Consider the following 19,049-nt stretch of genomic DNA (forward strand, 5'->3'; position numbering starts at 1 on the left):
CAAAGTTGGGATTTAAATCCAAGTTTGGCTGATTCAGAGCCCATTCTGTTTCTGTCATGTTGGGTGTGGGGAATGATTCTTGTTTTTAGCTTATTGTCTGTTAGGATTTGGTTTAGTAGCCCATTATATTAAGGTGTTTCTGTTACTTACTGCTTTTGTCACATTAGCATAATACACCGATGCACTCTCATTTTTTTCTGGAAGAACATGCTGATATATATTAAAATGCAAAAATCCAGTGAAACACAGTGTTTTTATTTTTCTTTGTTTTTCTTTTGTCTTTCTTTTTTTTAAGAACTTTTATTGATATACAGTTGACATACAATAAACTGTATATAAAGTGTACAATTTGATATTTTTTTTCTTCTTAGTAATTCCTAATCTCCCAATTCCCCCCGCCCCCCCACCCCACGCTTTCCCCACCCTGTGCTTTCCCCACTTGCTGTCTGTATGTTTTTTCTCTACATCTGTGTCTCTATTTCTGCCTTGCAAACTGGTTGATTTGTGCCATTTTTCTATATTCCATATATATGTGTTCATATACGATATTTGTTTTTTTCTTTCTAACTCTCTTCACTCTGTATGACAGTCTGTAGGTCCATCCATGTCTCTACAAATGTCCTAGTTTCATTACTTTTTACAGCTGAGTAATATTCCATTGTGTATATGTACCACATGTTCTTTATCCATTCATCTGTTGATGGACATTTAGGTTGCTTCCATGTCCTGGCTTTTGTAAATAGTGCTGCAGTGAACATTGGAGTGCATGTGTCTTTTTGAATTATGGTGTTCTCTGGGTATATGCCCCGGAGTGGGATTGCTGGGTCATATGGTAACTCCGTTTTTAGTTTTGCAGGAACCTCCATACTCTTCTCCATAGTGGCTGTATCAGTTTACATTCCTACCAACAGTGCAAGAGGGTTCCCTTTTCTCTACACCCTCTCCAGAATTTACTGTTTGTAGTTTTTTGGATGATGCCTATTCTGACTGGTGTGAAGTGATACTTCATTGTAGTTTTGATTTGCATTTCTCTGATAATTAGTGATGTTGAGCAGCTTTTCATGTGCCTCTTGGCCATCTGTATGTCTTCTTTGGAGAAATGCCTATTTAGGTCTTCTGCCCATTTTTTGATTGAGTTGTTTGTTTTTTTGATATTGAGCTGGATGAACTCTTTATATATTTTGGATGTTAATCCTTTGTTTGATTCATTGCAAATATTTTCTCCCATTCTGAGGGTTGTCTTTTCGTCTTGCTTATAGTTTCCTTTGCTGTGCAGAAGCTTTTAAGTTTCATTAGGTCCAACTTATTTATTTCTGCTTTTATTTCCATTACTCTAGGAGGTGGGTCAAAAAAGATCTTGCTGTGATTTATGTCGAAGAGTGTTCTTCCTATGTTTTCCTTTAGGAGTTTTATAGTGTCTGGCCTTACATGTAGGTCTTTAATCCATTTTGAGTTTATTTTTGTGTATGGTGTTAGGAAGTGTTCTAATTTCATTCTTTTACATGTAGCTGTCCCATTTTCCCAGTACCACTTATTGAAGAGGCTGTCTTTTCTCCGTTGTCTATCCTTGCCTCCTTTGTCATAGATTAGTTGACCGTAGTTTATCTCTGGGCTTTCTGTCCTGTTCCAGTGATCTATATTTCTGTGTTTGTGCCAGTACCATATTGTCTTGGTTACTGTAGCTTTGTCGTATAGTCTGAAGTCAGGCAAGGACAGTGTTTTTAAGGCAAGCTGAAATGTCTCTATTTCATGAACCAGCCAAGCAATGTAACTTGGTAGTTGTATTGAAGTTTTCAAATTCAGAGATAGTATTTTGTGTTAGACTTGTCTGTCCAAATTCAACGTAGAGTTCAGATTTGTGAACTAGTTTTCATATTGACATTTCTGGGTCCTGTGATCATTAAGGCCTGCTTTTTAGTTGCTTGTCATTCTGGGTTGAACACAAGCTTGTGGCTTTTTTTTTTTTTTCTCTCTCTCTCATTCATCGTTTTTTATTTATTTGTTTTTTAAATCTTTATTGGGGTATAATTGCTTTATGGTATTGTGTTAGTTTCTGCTGTACAACAAAGTGAATCAGCTATATGTATACATATATCCCCATATCCCCTCCCTCTTGAGCCTCCCTCCCAACCTCCCTATCCCACCCCTTTAGGTCTTCACAAAGCATCAAAGCTTGTGGCTTTTAAGAATGTGTGTGTGTACTTGTTTGAAATGACAGAGTTGGGACATAGGCAAGTTGAGAAAGGAGCTATTCTGTTTTCTTGTTTATTAGATGAGCCTGAGTTCCTCATAGATGGGGATTGTTGAAAAGTTGGGTTCTATCTATGGTTGCCTGAGTACTCTGCCTAGGACCTGTCCTTGTAGAGTTAAAGAGCCGTTAAAAGCAAGTTGGCATTCCTAGTCTGTACCAGCTACCAGGACAGCACTAGGTTTATAGAAAACTTAGGTTGATTCTCTTTAATTATATATTTTTGGTAGAAGAGATAAAGGAATTGAAAAGTAGTCATGGTTTCCTTCTGTAAAAATCCCAAACTCTTTGGTGAAACAAAAGAACAGGATGTCACTTGTGAAATGGTAGGACTGGATAGATGGACTTTTACAAAAAATAAATTTTGTCATTGGCAATAGATTTCTTAAAAGCTCCCAGTCCCCTTGGTCCTGTTGCTGGGATTAAGCCTTTTTGCATTGCAGCATGGAGAGGCTTTTATTTGAGTTAAATTCAGACTTCTTGGTATGTCACCTGACAGTCTCGTGGTTTCAGATGAATATGGTTCATTGCTATTATTAACCTGGGTTGGCAGTTGTACATAACTGGAGTTTTTAGGGATTTTGAAAAGCAGAATTGCTTAAGAGAAATAGAGATGCTGCTAACATACAACTTAAGATTTTATTTTCAAATGTTAATGTCAAAATCAGCCCAAATCTAGTTATAAATTTAGTGATGTAAATTTTAATGCTGCGATTTTAGATAGACTTATTTTATGAATAGTTGATTAAAATTATGGTGATTTATTTAATTAGAAGGACTTGAGAGTGTTTTGAGCAGGTGGCAATCATTATTTTAAAGTCTCTAATTTATAAATACTACATATTAATCCTTGGTATATTTGTGTCTCATTCTCTTTGTCATTTACTGCTCTTTCTCATGTTTACGTAGGAACACTTACTACAGCTATTTGAAGAGCAGTGTGCTTTTGTGTATCTTGTATACATATTTGTAAGTGAAATTTAAGTTAAAAACTTGACATTGTATTAGTCATCTTATTGATTATAATCCAATTATTTTATGGATGTTATTCTTTGATTTTACTGATATAGACTTGAATTTATCTGGTAGTATTTTTGATGCTCATGTAAACATCTTAACTGTGTGTCCCCACTTAGTCATTTATGACGAATTAATTTGAATTAGTAGTTAATTTAAACGGAGGTATATTGCTTTTATTTTATTTATTTTTTTTTTAAAAAATAAATTTATTTATTTTTGTTTTTGGCTGCATTGGGTCTTCATTGCTGCACACAGGCTTTCTCTAGTTGTGGTGAGTGGGGCCTACTCTTCGTTGTGGTGCATGGGCTTCTCAGTGTGGTGGCTTCTCTTGTTGCGGAACACGGGCTCTAGGTGTGCAGGCTTCAGTAATTGTGGCACATGGGCTTGTTGCTCCCAGGCATGTGGAATCTTTCTGGCCCAGGGATCGAACTCATGTCCCCTGCATTGGCAGGTGGATTCTTAACCACTATGCCACCTGGGAAGTACAGGGTACATTGTTTTTATATTTGAAATAAATCCTACTATGAAGGTAGGATTAAAAATATTTCAAAATATTTTTTCAATATGTGTAACCCAATTGAACAACGTGGATACTGGCTCTCTCAATTGTTTTAGCTCATTTTAACCTTCTTCCAGTGTTTCATCTGCAGTTTAAGTTCTCAGGTATGTAGAATTAATGTCAGAAAGTTAAAAACCACAAAGGTTAGGTGTATTTCAATTGAGCATATGTGTTGTTGAAAAATACTAAGTAAAATGTGATAGCGGATATGGTACATGGCATCCTCTCATGGTATAGAAATTTGGTGTTGCTGAGGTTCCATTTCACAGAGAATTCATGTTATAGATTGTCACTTTTTCTTCTCTGAAATACTTTATGTAAAATTTTAGTTTGTGTATGTTATTTTATACATGTTAAATTATGGGGTAAGTATAAATGGATTTGGGGATTTTAACTATTGCTGGTGATAATTTATATTTTTATTTTACAGTATTTTTTCATGAGTATTACCTAATTTGATTAAATGAAGATAGTAATCCTATAGCCAAGTAGCTGACTGTACTTGTCATTGAAATGTAAATGACAATCATTAGGATTTCATTGATATTCTGGATATAATTGAATTCGTGGTCCAGTGGTTAAGACTTCACACTCCCAGTGCAGGTGCCCAGGTTTGATCCCTGGTCTGGGAACTAAGATCTCACATGCCGCAGCTAAGCCCACAGGCTGCTACTAGAGAAGCTCATGGCACCGCAGCTGGAGAAGCCCATGCACCGCAGCTAGAGAAGCCCATGTACCGCAGCTAGATAAGCCCATGTACCGCAGCTAGAGAAGCCTACACACCACAGTGAAGACTCAGTGCAGCCTAAATAAATAAATAAATATTAAAAACAAAAGATTAACTAGTCTTATTATAATGTTTAGTTTATTAAAATGTAGTTAGACAAGAATCATGAGATATAAGAAGTTTATATAAAAATCAAGATTTTTCTTTTTCTTTTTTTTTTAAGGTTTTTTTGATGTGGAGCATTTGTTACAATATTGCTTCTGTTTTCTGTTTTGGTTTTTTGGCCCCAAGACATGTGGGATCTTAGCTTCCCCACTAGGGATCAAACCCTCACCCCCTGCAGTGGAAGGTGAAGTCTTAACCATTGGACCACCAGGGAAGTCCCCCAAGTCAAGATTTTTCTGAGAAGAAAAAGACCTAAATTGATACCTAAGTTCTTTGGAACTGAGATTAACAAATAAATCATGGGATTATTTTTCAGTCAGGTTAGAGGATCATAATTCCTTAGATAGAGAAATAATTACTCTGCATAGAGCCTATACATGTAGGCTTCTAGCATTAAAATGGTACTTCCTGAAATAGTCATTCATTCACTCATTTGTTCAGTGAATTAATTGAAGTTCTGTTATATTGCTTATCTCTCTCAGCTTCTCAGTGTAGTATTCAGGTAGATACTGAAACATGAAAAGCCAAAACAAAATATAAACTAAAATTTGTGATTAACAAGTTGTTAATGTGGGAGGAATTTCCACTGTTTACAAAATCAGTTAAATTGTATTGAAAACAAAATTGGTGCAATAACAACACCTTGTGATCCTGTCTACCTAAGAAAATTAATTCTTTTAAGCACTTCTTTAGTTATGTGACTCCTAGCAGAAATGCAGTAGTAAATACTCTGAATAGTGATGGATATTTTTTCCTAATTATTTTCCATTCTTTAAAAACTTTCTATAGTGTAACTTTTATGTGTATTTTATGGTTCCTATAATTTTCTATATCTGGTTTCTCTAATTTTGTATATATCCTGATATTAGGTCTTTCAACCCCTGATTTGGGGTAGAGTTATCAAATTGGGTGCTTAACTCAACAAAAACACTGAGTACTGTCTATAAACTGAGTAAACAATTGTCTGATGCATATGTAATTCACATGTGTATATATGTTCTTTGGATTAATACTATGTTGGATTTACATTAGCTTTCAGTCATATTTTCTCAGTTATTGGATATTATTATTACTTTTTTAACATTGAAAAGGTGTCCTTTTACTAGAATGATTGGGAATTGATGATGTAGACCATATGTTCACAATGATTAATTTTTTAAATGCACAGTAAATATATCAAAAGGAAAATAAGAAGCTCCCTTATCTGATACAGTTAGGACTTTGAGATTAGTGGAAAAGTCAATTGAAGTGAGAAATTTTAAAAATTGTATATATTGTAACATTTTATTTTCAGCATAAAATATGTAAATATGCATTTGTTTGCCAGTCCTTTGCTGGTCAGTATGTTTTATAGAGGGAATAGTGAATGTTATTTCTCCATTATGGGACCAAAAATTAAAATGTTATCTAAAGTAAAAAAAAAAAGCATTTTAAGACATATATTTTACTTTCAGGAGATGTATTTAAACATTGGCAAGTTAGCAGCAGATTTTTCTAAAGCAAAACCTGTCTGCAGGTTTTAAAAAACTCAGATCACTTTCCCCATGTACAGAAAATATTTCTCTAGTTGGCTCTGGTACTTTTGGCTGTGGTGCTTTGGGTTCTGATGGTGACCATTTCTTGGCATGTTGGTGTTATGTTGGGAAAGCTTTTTGCGTATCACTTTTAGCCTAATTTAGCATTCTTCCTTCTTTCCCTCCCTGCATCCACTCTTTCCTGCCTTCCCCAATAATTTATCCTTTATCAAATTCAAAATGTTTTCCAGTACTGGGGGCAATTTCTCTAATCTGTCAATATATGCATAGCTTTTGAAGCTGGGTCGCCCTCTCAATTTCTCGCAAGAGCATTGGATGTTAATGTTTTCTCAGAGTTGGTCTGCATTATCTTGCATGTTTCCATTTCAGTGAGACAACAGTGATGGATAAGGCTCGGGAGAGAACAACTAACGTAGTGCCAGGTACATAGTAGACACTGTACAAATAACTATTGAATACATGAACTTAAAATCTATAGGTTTGCTGAATATACTGTTTAGTAAGAGGTTATTCAAGACCCTTTATTGCTAAGTTGAAGTGAAAATGTATGGATGATTAATTGGAAGTTGGAGTGGAGGAAGAGACCAGTTGATATTTATCTACAACTGTTTGAAATTCATTTTTAAGATGATTGATGAGGCAAAGAGTTAGTTAAATAGAAAAAAAAAGGTGAATTATTTAGGTAATGTGTTGAGATACGTGTTTAGCCTCGTGTTTCTCAACCTTTCTTTTTGCTTTTTCTTTTTTTTTAGCATTATCATCCCTCTAGAGAGCTTTTTTTAGACATTTTCCCCCCTTAATTGCCAGCCACCCCGCTCCCCTGAACTTTTAATAGCACAGGTATATTGTGTATTTTCTTATGTATTATGGGCCTTTGGAGGGCCACACCCATTATATTATCTAAGTTTGGTTTTGGTCTTCTGTCCCCTTTCTCCCCCCATTAACCAAATTTGCCTCTTTGGAAGCCATCTTGCTCTCATTGAGAATGCATGATTAGGCTTTAATTTTGTAGCCAGTGACATTGTGTTATAGAAATTCATGTGGTCTTCTGATTTGCTCTGTCATTGTGTAAAGGGAGATGTATATACCAGCATGTTTATTTTTTATTAACATTCGTTGAAGGTGTCAGATAAAAGACATACAGAGCAGATAAGCTGACATAAACTATAAATAACACCTGTGTAGAATCTTAAAATAGTTTGTGGTTCATCACTGAACAGTTTTCTTACTAATGTTTAATATTATGCTGAGCACAATAGCTTAATACTGAGGATAGCTTTGCTGTAGTATATAGACAATTTTTGTGAATGGTAACAATGTGCTTACCACTGTTAATTATTAGGCTTAATTATGTCTTCAGTTAAATTTTGATAAAAAGAGGCAACACGATGAAGTGGAAAGTATGGTGAATTAGATATCAGAATTTAGCTTCTAGTTAATAAAGGATCATCCTAAGGTCTTTGATTTTCCATGTCTTAGCTGTTGTAAATAGTGCTACTGTGAATATTGGGGTGTATGTATCTTTTTCAATGAGAGTTTTTGGGTTTTTTTCCCCAGATACATACCCAGGACAGTGGGATTGTTGGATTATATGATAGCTCTATTTTTAGGTTTTGAAGGAACCTCCATAAATGTTTTCCATAGTGGCTATACCAATTGACATTGCCACCAACTGTGTAGGAGGGTTCTGTTTTCTCCACACCCTCTCCAGCGTTTATTTTTTGTATACTTCTGATGATGGCCTTTCTGATTGGTGTGAGGTGATAACCTCATTGTTGTTTGATTTACATTTCTCTAATAATTAACAAAGTTGAACATCTTTTCATCTGTATGTCATCTTTTTTTTTTTTTAACATTTTCCCTGTAAATTTATTTATTTATTTTTTTGTTTTAAAATTTTATTGGAGTATAGTTGATTTACAGTGTTGTGTTTCAGGTATACAGCAAAACGATTTGGGTATACATATACATGTATTCATTGTTTTTCAGATTCTTTTCTCATATAGGTTATCACAGAATATTGAGTAGAGTTCCCTGTGCTATACAGTAGGTGCTTGTTGCTTATCTGTCTTTTTGAATTAGAGTTTTTTGGGTTTTTTTCCCCCCAAAACATACTGTGTGTATGTTAATCCCAAACTCCTGATTTATCCATCCCCCACACGTTTCCCCTTTGGTAACCATAAGTTTGTTTTTGATATCTGTAAGTCTGTTTCCATTTTGTAAATAAGTTCATTTGTATCATTTAAAAAAATTAGATTCCACATTTGAGTGATATCATATATTTGTCTTTGTCTGAGTTCCTTCACTTAGTATGGTAATCTCTAGGTCTGTCTATGTTGCTGCAATGTGTGTCTTCCTTGAAGAAATGTCTATTTAGGTCTCTTATTTATTGATTGGGTAGTGGTGGTTGTTAATTTTTGGTATTGAGTTGATTGAGCTGTTTGTGTAATTTGGATATTAACCCCTTGCCAGTTGCATCATTTGAAAATTTTTTCTCTCAGTAGGTTGTCTTTTTGTTTTGTTGATGGTTTCCTTTGCTGTGCAAAGCTTTTAAGTTTGATTAAGTTCCATTTGTTTACTTTTGCTTTGATTTATTTTGCTTTGGAAAACTGATCTAAGAAAACTTTGCTGCAAATTATGTCAAAGAATGTTTAGCTTATGTTCTGTACTAGAAATTTTATGATGTCATGTCTTATATTTAGGTCTTAAACCAGTTTGAGTTTATTTGTGTATATCGTATGAGGGAATGTTCTAATTTCATTGATTTATATATAGCTGTCCAGCTTTCCCAACACCACTTGTTGAAGATACTGCGTGTATTCTTGCCTCCTCTATTGTAGATTAATTGACCATAGGTGTGTGGGTTTATTTCTGGGCTCTCTATTCCGTTTCACTGATCTATATGTTTGTTTTTATGCTAGTACCATGCTGTTTTGATTATTGTGGCTTTGTAGTATAGTCTGAAGTCTGGAAAGGTTATATCTCCAGCTTTGCTCTTTTTCCCCAGAGTTGCTTTGGCAATGTTGGGTCTTTTGTGGTTCCATATAAATTTTAGGAATATTTGTTCTAGTTCTGTGAAAAATGTCATGAGTGCTTTGACAGGGATTGTGTTAAATCTGTAGATTGCTTGGGGAGCATGGCCAAGACATGGAAATAACCCAGGTGACCATCAACAGATCATTGGCTTAAGAAGCCAGTGGTTTTCAGCTCAGCTGGGCCCTCTGTATGGCTTGATAGTCCTTTTCCTTTTCTTAGATTAGAACCTTTCATAATTTTATTTGATGACTTTGCCAGGCCTTTATCTCTCAAACCCTGTACCCCAGTTCAGACCACTCATTTCATATATGCTTGTATACATTTTTGATTCTACTTTTCAAAAAAAAAAAAAAAAACCCAGAAATGATCAAATGTAAATGCTCAATTTGTTCTCTCCTACCTGCACACCTATCTGCAATAATTTTCATATGTAGGTCATTTTTTTTTCTGCTTCATTAAGTGCATTCTATAGTTCATTAGCCTTGCCTAGGATCCTGTGTCCTAACTTGTTTGAGATCTAAGTCCAACACGTATCTCTGGTTACTTCTAGACTCTTTCTCTAATTTCTTCCATTCAATTTGGAAATACATACCTTTAAGTATATACCTTTTTCCTTTAGATAGTTAAATACACACACACACACACATACAAACAATAATGTATATAATGTATGTTTTATATATATATATATCTTTTTCCTTTAGGAAGTAGCCTTTTGTAGCCTTAGGTCTTCTACTTATCTGGGGTGACCATAGATCTTGGTTGCCTGAAGGTAATCTCAGGTTTCTTTTGTGTGTTTAGGGCTCTCTTTTACTTTAAAAACTCTGTGGTTTTCTTTTTTTTTTTTCATAATCTCATTTTAAAAAATATTTATTTATTTATTTACTTGGCTGCACCAGGTCTTAGTTGCGGCATGCAAGATCTCCATTGTGGCACGTGGGATCTTTAGTTGTGGCATGTGTGATCTTTGGTTGTGGCATGTGGGCTCTAGTTCTCTAACCAGGGATGGAACCTGGGCCCCCTGCATTGGGAGCACAGAGTCTTAACCACTGGATCACCAGGGAAGTCCCAAGACTCTGCAATTTAGATTGTTGTTTGTATGGTCACATTATTTTTCTCTCTTGCCCCTTTAAGGGGAAAGCTTTCTGAATAGTGTATATTATACCATCTTACTTTCTCAGCTCTTTTCTCTTTGTCAATTGCTATTGCTTTGTGACTACCCCCACCCTCACTCCAACTCTCCACTGTAATGGTTCTTGCAAGAGTACCAAAAACCACCAAATTGCTAAATCCCATGGGCGCTTGTAGTCTTTATAAAAATTTTGGCTTTTCTGCAGCCTTTCGCACTGTGCACTATTCCTTTTTTCATCTTCATCTTCCTTGACTTTTGAAATAATATTTTACCATTGGTTTTCTCTTTTGTGGTTTGTCTTTACTGATCTTCCCTGACTTCTCTACTCTCTGTTCTTAAAATATTGCTGTGTCTTAAAATTCTAGTTTATTGATCCTTTGCTCTCTCACCTTTTCTTTTTTATAAATTTATTTTATTGAAGTATAATTGATTTATAATGTTGTGTTAGTTGTTTCAGGTGTACAGCAAAGTGACTCAGTATGTGTGTGTGTGTGTGTGTGTGTATACACACACACACACTTTTTCACACATATTTTTTGTATATATGTATACTTTTTCATATTCTTGTCCATTATGGTTTATTACAGGCTATTGAATGTAGTTCCCTGTGTTATACAGTAGGACCTTGTTGTTTATCCATATCTTTTTCTATTTTCAATTTAATGTGTTCTCCCTGAATAATTTCACTCCCTGAATAATTTCACTACCAAAAATATCACTAAGAATTGCAGTGTATGATATTTCCTTCTTGCAAGGAAGAGAATACCCTTCTTCCCAACTTGAAGCTGATACAGACTTTAAGTACTTAATCGATAGTACAGACTAATGGTTATGATGATGGACTCCAAAGACATACTGCCTGGAATCTTAACCCAGCTTTGCCATTTACCCTGTATTTGGCTACATTATTTTGGGCAGGTTACTTAATCTCTCTATGCCTTAGTTTTCTTGCCTGTAAAATAGGAATAAAGTTGTTGTGAAGATGAATTGATGTTGTAAAGAGTAAATGAATTAACATATGTAATGCCCTTAGAACAGTAGCTAGTATACAATAGATAATGTATAACTGTTAGCTATTATTTATTATTCATTGTGTATCATTTATTATTGTTCTTCAGTGAGTCTACCTGACCTTCCTATGGAGACCTCTTGTATACATTATAAACTTGCCTCAGTGGTAGACTGTATCAGTGATAAAATTATTTATCTGTCTTCCTATTAGACTGTGAACCTTTTCACAGTCATGTTTTTCTTTCCGTACTTAATGAATGCTTTTAAGTCAGTGAATGAATGCACAGGAATATTGCCAGTGCCTGGCGTTGTGCTTTGAGCATGGTAAATGTTTAATATCTGTTTTAGTGAGATATCTATAATGTAAATACATGATTTTGATGTCTATAAAGTAAATAGTGTAAACACACACACTCTCTCTCTCTCTCTCTATATGTATATATATAGTGTTTTTTCCCACAGTCCTCTCCTTTTTTAAAAATTGAGGTACAGTTTATGTAAAAAGCACACAATTTAGATGTGTAATTTGATTAATTTTGAAAAATGTATACATCCATGTAACTACAGCCCCAATAAATGTATAGAACATTTCTATCACTCCTTTCAATCTCATGTAGACTCTCAGAATTTCCAAGAAATCTTATGTGTCCTAGTCAGCATATTTTGTTTTGCCACAAAAACTGCTCTCTTTTTACTCTTTACTGCTCCACATTTTACAACCTGTCCTTTATTTTCATTCACCTACTTTACAAAGAATGTAGGGCTCTTAGACATGGATCCCCTCATCCTTACCTTCTTATCTATAAATCTTTCTGTACCCATGTCCATCTTTGCTTCTGTTTTATCCTAGCACAGGGATTATTCTTTCGTCTGAGGTTAACGCTTTCGTCTGTACTCTATATCCTATCCTCATCCACTTCCTTAGACTCCTTACTTTGTCAGTCACCATCTCCCTTCCACTTCTCATTCTTTGTCATCAATATGTAAACATGTTCAGATGTGTCCTTTTTAGTAACAAAATAGATGTCAGTGTACCTCATGATTCCTTTTCTTTTTCTCTTTCCTTGACATTTGTCTTAAACTCAGTATTTTCTCTACTCTCATTCACTCCTCAATTCTCTGCAATCTGACCTCTGTCCTGTGTCCTTAGAACTGTCCTTGCCATGGTCACTAATGACTTCTTTGTTTCTAAAGCTAGTGGATGCTTTTTAGTAACAGCCATGGTTTTTCTTCTTCCACTCTAAAGTGCTGCTCTTTTTTAGTTTCATTGAGACCAGCTTCCTGATTTTCATTCTATATGTCTGTCCTTTTATAGTTTCCTTTGTGTAACATCAAAGCACAGTTTAGTAAAAGTTGTTCAGTGGGATGCAAATCATTGTGGTCTAAGACTGAATCTCTGGTTTAGCTTGAATGTCTAGAGTAAGTCTTTCATAGACATTTGCTAAGGATTAAATAGAAGAAAACTAAAATTGTATATGCTGTCAAAATTTAGGATGAAGATGTTTTATGTTGCCAGCTATGGATTTTTTTTTCTCCAATGAAAAGAGTTTTATTGAGATATGATTGGCATACAATAAATTGCATATATTTCAGTTATGCATTTTTTTAAAAAACTTTTATTGAGATACAGTTAACATATAATAAGCTGCATATATTTAGAGTGTACAATTTGGTATCCCAATCTCCCATTTCCTTCCTCTCCAACGCTCCCCGCTTTCCCCACTTGGTGTCCGTATGTTTGTTCTCTACATCTGTGTCTCTATTTCTGCCTTGCAAACTGGTTGATTTGTGCCATTTTTCTATATTCCGCATATATGTGTTCATATACGATATTTGTTTTTCTCTGACTCACTTCACTCTGTATGACAGTCTGTAGGTCCATCCATGTCTCTACAAATGTCCTAGTTTCATTACTTTTTACAGCTGAGTAATATTCCATTGTGTATATGTACCACATGTTCTTTATCCATTCATCTGTTGATGGACATTTAGGTTGCTTCCATGTCCTGGCTTTTGTAAATAGTGCTGCAGTGAACATTGGAGTGCATGTGTCTTTTTGAATTATGGTGTTCTCTGGGTATATGCCCCGGGAGTGGGATTGCTGGGTCATATGGTAACTCTGTTTTTAGTTTTGCAGGAACCTCCATACTCTTCTCCATAGTGGCTGTATCAGTTTACATTCCCACCAGCATTGCAAGAGGGTTCCCTTTTCTCTACACCCTCTCCAGCATTTACTGTTTGTAGATTTTCTGATGATGCCCATTCTAACCGGTGTGAGATGTTACCTCCTTGTAGTTTTGATTTGCATTTCTCTGATAATTAGTGATGTTGAGCAGCTTTTCATGTGCCTCTTGGCCATCTGTATGTCTTCTTTGGAGAAATGCCTATTTAGGTCTTCTGCCCATTTTTTGATTGAGTTGTTTGTTTTTTTGATATTGAGCTGGATGAACTCTTTACATATTTTGGATGTTAATCCTTTGTTTGATTCATTGCAAATATTTTCTCCCATTCTGAGGGTTGTCTTTTCGTCTTGCTTATAGTTTCCTTTGCTGTGCAGAAGCTTTTAAGTTTCATTAGGTCCAACTTATTTATTTTTGCTTTTATTTCGATTACTCTGGGGGTGGATCAAAAAAATTTATTTGATTGTGTCGGGTCTTAGTTGCAGCACATGAGATCCTCTTTGTGGCATGTGGCATCTTTTGTTGCGGCAAGCAGGCTCTTCGATGTGGCTTGTGGGCTTCTTTCTAGTTGTGGCGTGTGGGCTCAGTAGTTGTGGTGCATGAACTCTCTAGTTGTGGCACTCAGGCTTAGTTGCCCGCGGCATGTGGGATCTTAGTTCCCCGAGCAGGGATTGAACCCATGTTCCCTGCATTGGAAGGCAGATTCTTAACCACTGAACCACCAGGGAAGTCCCAGTTATGGATTTTTTAACCTGCATTGATAGGGTTAGGGTTAAGGTTCTCTTAAGGAAATGAAGGAACGTGGTCAAAAGCTGTGACTGATGAATTGTAAGGAATTGACCATTCATCCTAACAAGAGACAGCTCCTGGAATGATAATTCTCCTCTTTCTTGGCAACAGTCCTATAAGTTGCAGTGCATTCAGCTCACCAGATTAGTATCTCCATCATACAATTCATTGTTTTCTCTCATTTGCTCTCTTCCTTATCCCACTCACTCCATTAGCTTTTTTTTTCTTCTTGGCATATAATACTTTTATTTTAGCAAAGAAGGGACGACGAAAACTTTTCAAGGAGGTCAGAAGTTGCATTCCCTACTCTAACTTGATTTGTCCCAACTACTCCATTAGTCTTTTTTTTTTTTTGGTACTGTATCTGTGTAAACATTATCCAGTCAAAAAAATAGAACATTGTCAGTGCCCCAATCCTCCTGGTATATCCTTTCCTGGCGAAACTCCCACCACCCTCACCTAACTCCCAGATATAGCCACTCTCCAAACTTTTGAAGCCATCATTTCCTTTGTTTTGCTTATAGTTTTAAAAGGTAAATATGCATCCCTTGATAAAACTTTACCTGATTTAAATCTTTCTGTAAATGGCAAAATACAGTAACTGTTTGTGTGTATATGTGTCATTGCGTGTCATTGTCTAATTTCATTTGCTCATGGTCCATCTATGTTTTTGTCTGTAGCTGAAATTCATTCATTATGTTTGTTGTGTAGTGTTTCATAGTATGAATATTTACCCATTCTCTTGGTAAGTATATGAATAGTTTCCAGTTTTCAACTATTATGAACAGTGTTCCTATGAACATTCTTTTATAATGGTATACTTTTCTGGAATGGAATTGCTTGGTCAACTTCATTTTTGCTAGATTTTGTCTAGTGTATATGTTTAAAAAACTGTTGTCTGAAGAGATTATGCCATTTTTACTCACACCAACTATATATGAGGAATTTCTACCCCATTTGGTTATTCATCATTTTTTTTACTGGTTTTTGTTTTATAAGGATTTGTCTGCTATTACTTAAACTGAAAACTGTTTCTGTTTTTTCATTTCCATATTAAAGAAACAGTAACAAAAGTATTTTAAAATATGGATTAACCTATGCCATCTGAGTCCATGCCATGAAATTAATATGTATTTTCATTATATTAAATCTACTTACATATTTTTATTGTTAGCTATTTTTAGATTCATGTGGAATGACTATATTTTATATACACCGAGTGATACTTGCCACAGCTTTTATTGTTTCTTTTTAATCTAAAATGTCATAGTTGTATAAATTTTCAGCCATAAACTAAATGGTGGTATTTTATGTAAAGGTATTCTTTGTTATCCTGAGCAGTAGTACAACTTTGGGTTTCACTATATAGGTTTTATTTCTAGGAGTTTATGTGGAATATTTATTAAAGTAATTCTAATGAATCTTTATTTTTCTTTAAAGTTGGCCTTTGCCAGAGTTTGATCCAAGCCAAATTCGACTAATTGTGTATCAAGACTGTGAAAGACGAGGGAGAAATGTCTTGTTTGACTCCAGTGTTAAGAGAAAAAGTGAGGACATATCAGTATCGGTGAGCATCATTATTGATTTGGTTCAAATTTAATGTCACATATTCTAATTCAAGAAGGAATTAATAAGATTTCAATTATGGTACTTTTATTTGTCAGTACAAAACATCTTTACCATGTTTTTAAAATTTAGAGCAATGATTTTGAGACTTTTTAAAGGAAAAAACATTTGCCTTCTTTGTATTGGTCTAGTACCAGAGAAAATTTTAGTTTGACATTTATTTACTTACATACTTGTATTGTGAGATATGGCTAGGGCTACTGGGATTCTTAAAGAGAATCTGGGACAAAGCTCTCATCTTACAGTTGTGGAAAGTGTGACCTAGAGAGGTGAAATTATTTGTCTGAAGATACAAAGCAAGTAAAATCTCTAGCCTTTAGTTCATCGTATTTTCCGATACTATACAGCAGTAGCAAGAGCATCCATTCTGTTGACTCTAAACATCATATCTTGAAATATTTTATGACTAGTTTAGCAGTAGTACATGGCCATTCACTTGGTCATCCAAGAAAACCCAAGTGATTGCTGTTATTTTGCTGTTGCTACTTCTGTTACGCTGTCTGGCATAAAGACTCTACATCCCCTGTATACATAATCTGGAAATGGAAGCCTGGAATTGTTTTCTCTCCTTCCCTAAATTGACAGTTTTCACTAACATTTCAGTAAACAATTGAAAACAAAATACTTTGGGAAAGATGTTTTTACCCGTAGAATTGACTTTTAGTAGACAAAAAGTTATTTTTTAATAGACAAACAATTATTTATCTTTCAAGACTTGGGAGTTTGTACTTGAGATTTTGTGTTCTTAGAAAAATTTGATATATTGGATGTGGTCTTTTGTCTTATTTATAATAGCATCCTCATAATCTACTTAGGTGGCATATAATAGGTACTCGCTTAATTTTTGAGTTATTTTATTTTGATTGTCAGGTTTTACGATGTTCTTCTGGTTAGTAACACATTTCTTAATTTTCTGGTGATTGTGCTTGTCTAGATTTCTTAGCCATTCTCTGGACACTTTTTTCAATCCGATAAGGAAAAAACATTGCAAAATTTTCTTAAAGTATTATTTAGTTGCGCAAATAACTAAGTATCTACAAAGCACTAGGCACTTAGAGATTTAGCAGTCTCTACCCTCTTGGTGCCTGCATTTAGACATTCTTAGGGAAGTAAGCATTGAAAAAACAAATAATTCCAAATTGTGATTGGGTACTGTGAAAGAAACACACAGAATTCTTATGAGATTCCACAGGAAGGAACCCATTTTTTTTTATCAGTTTGGGTTTAAGGGTATTAAGGAAGGTCTGTTTCACTGAAGAAGTGACGTTCAACCTGAGATCTGAAGAAATTGAAGGCATGGTATAGGGGATGAGTATTCCTTTTAGCAGGACCAGCAAATGCAGTCTGCAGAGTAACTTAGAAGCTTAGTGAATTGAAAGATCTAAAAGAAGGCCAGTCTGGCTGGAATAATAGTAAGGTAGTATATAAAGTAGCTAGAGATGAAATTGGAGAGAGATGAAATAGGAACCAGAGTATTCAGGGCCTTATATAGGTCTCTGGGTTAGCAGTTTAGAGTGTATCCTAAATGCAAAGGGAAGCCATTGAAGGGATCTGGCTTACATTTCAAAAAATCACTTCGGTAGAGAGTCCAGAAATAAACTCACACATATGTGGTCAGTTAACTTACAGCAAAGGTGCCAAGGAATATACAGTGGGATAGGACAGTCTCTTTAATATGTAATGTTGGAAAAACTGGACTGTTGCATGCAAAAGAATGAAACTAGACCACTCTCTAACACCTTACACAAAAACTAACTCAAAATGGATTAAAGACTTGCACGTAAAACCTGAAACCATAAAATCCCTAGAATAAAACATAGGCAGTAAATAAGCTCCTTGACATTGGTTTTTGCAATGATATTTTTTGGGTGTGAGACCAAAAGCAAAAGCAACAAAAGAGAAAATTAACAAATGAAACTACTTCAAACTAAAACGCTTTTGCGCAGCAAAGGAAACCATCAACAAAATGAAAAGGCAACCTACTAAGTGGAGAAAATATTTGTAAATCATGTATTGGATAAGGGGTTAATATCTAAAACATGCAGAATTCATATAACTCAATAGCAAAAAAAATCTAATTGAGAAGTGGGCAGAAGATCTGAATGGGCAGTTTCCAAAGAAGACATACAGTTCGCCAACAGGTAATGAAGAGGTGCTCAGTATCACTAATCATCAGGGAAATGCAAATCCAAACCACAGTGATGTTTCCTCTTACAGCTGTTTGAATGGCTATTACCAAAAAGACGAGAAATGACGAATGTTGACAAGAGTGTGGAGAAAAGAGAACCCTTGTGCACTATCTGTGGGAATGTAAATTGGTGTAGCCACAATGGAGAACAGTATGGAGGTTCCTCAAAAAACTGAAAATAGAATTGCCATATGATCCAGCAATTCCACTTCTGGATATTTATCCAAAGAAAATGAAAACACTAACTTGAAAAGATACATGCACTCCCATGTTCATTGCAGCATTATTTATAATTGCCAAGAATAGATGCAACCTAAGTGCCCATTGATGGATGAATGGATAAAGAAAAAACATATATAATTCAGCCATAAAAAAGAAGGAAGCCTTGAGGGCATTATGCTAAGTGAAATGAATCAGACACAGAAAGACAAATACTGTATGATCTCACTTATACGTTGAACCTAAAAAAAACCGAACTCATAGATACAGAGAACAGATAGGTGGTTGCCAGAGGGAGGGTGTGGGGAGTGGGGAAAATGGGTGAAGGGGGTCAAAAAGTACAAATTTTCCAGTTATAAAATAAATAAGTCATGGGAATATAATGTACATCATGGTCTCTGTAGTTAATAAAACTTTTATATTTGAAAGTTGCTAAAAGTAGATCTTAAAAGATCTCATAACAAGAAAAGATTTTTTGTAGCTATGTGTAGCAATGGATGCTGACTAGACTTATTCTGGAAATCATTTCATAATATGAATTACAGATACTGCATCATGTCATACATCTGAAATGAATATAATGCTGTTGTCACTCATGTCAGAATTTATATTTA

The 19,049-nt window shown here is 35.0% G+C and overlaps 1 protein-coding gene across 2 annotated transcripts in view; it reads left to right on the forward strand.

Moving 5' to 3' along the window:
- Nucleotides 1-19,049, forward strand: part of FNIP1 (folliculin interacting protein 1) — a 115,813-nt gene that overhangs the window by 34,224 nt on the left and 62,540 nt on the right. For both annotated transcript variants that reach the window (XM_057735878.1, XM_057735885.1), the window contains exon 2: nucleotides 15,843-15,969. In XM_057735878.1, the coding sequence (XP_057591861.1) occupies nucleotides 15,843-15,969 (127 nt within the window). The remainder of the gene's footprint in view (nucleotides 1-15,842; nucleotides 15,970-19,049) is intronic.

This window comes from Hippopotamus amphibius, chromosome 1 (assembly GCF_030028045.1).
Source record: "Hippopotamus amphibius kiboko isolate mHipAmp2 chromosome 1, mHipAmp2.hap2, whole genome shotgun sequence".
In the NCBI taxonomy this organism is placed as follows: Eukaryota; Metazoa; Chordata; class Mammalia; order Artiodactyla; family Hippopotamidae; genus Hippopotamus; species Hippopotamus amphibius.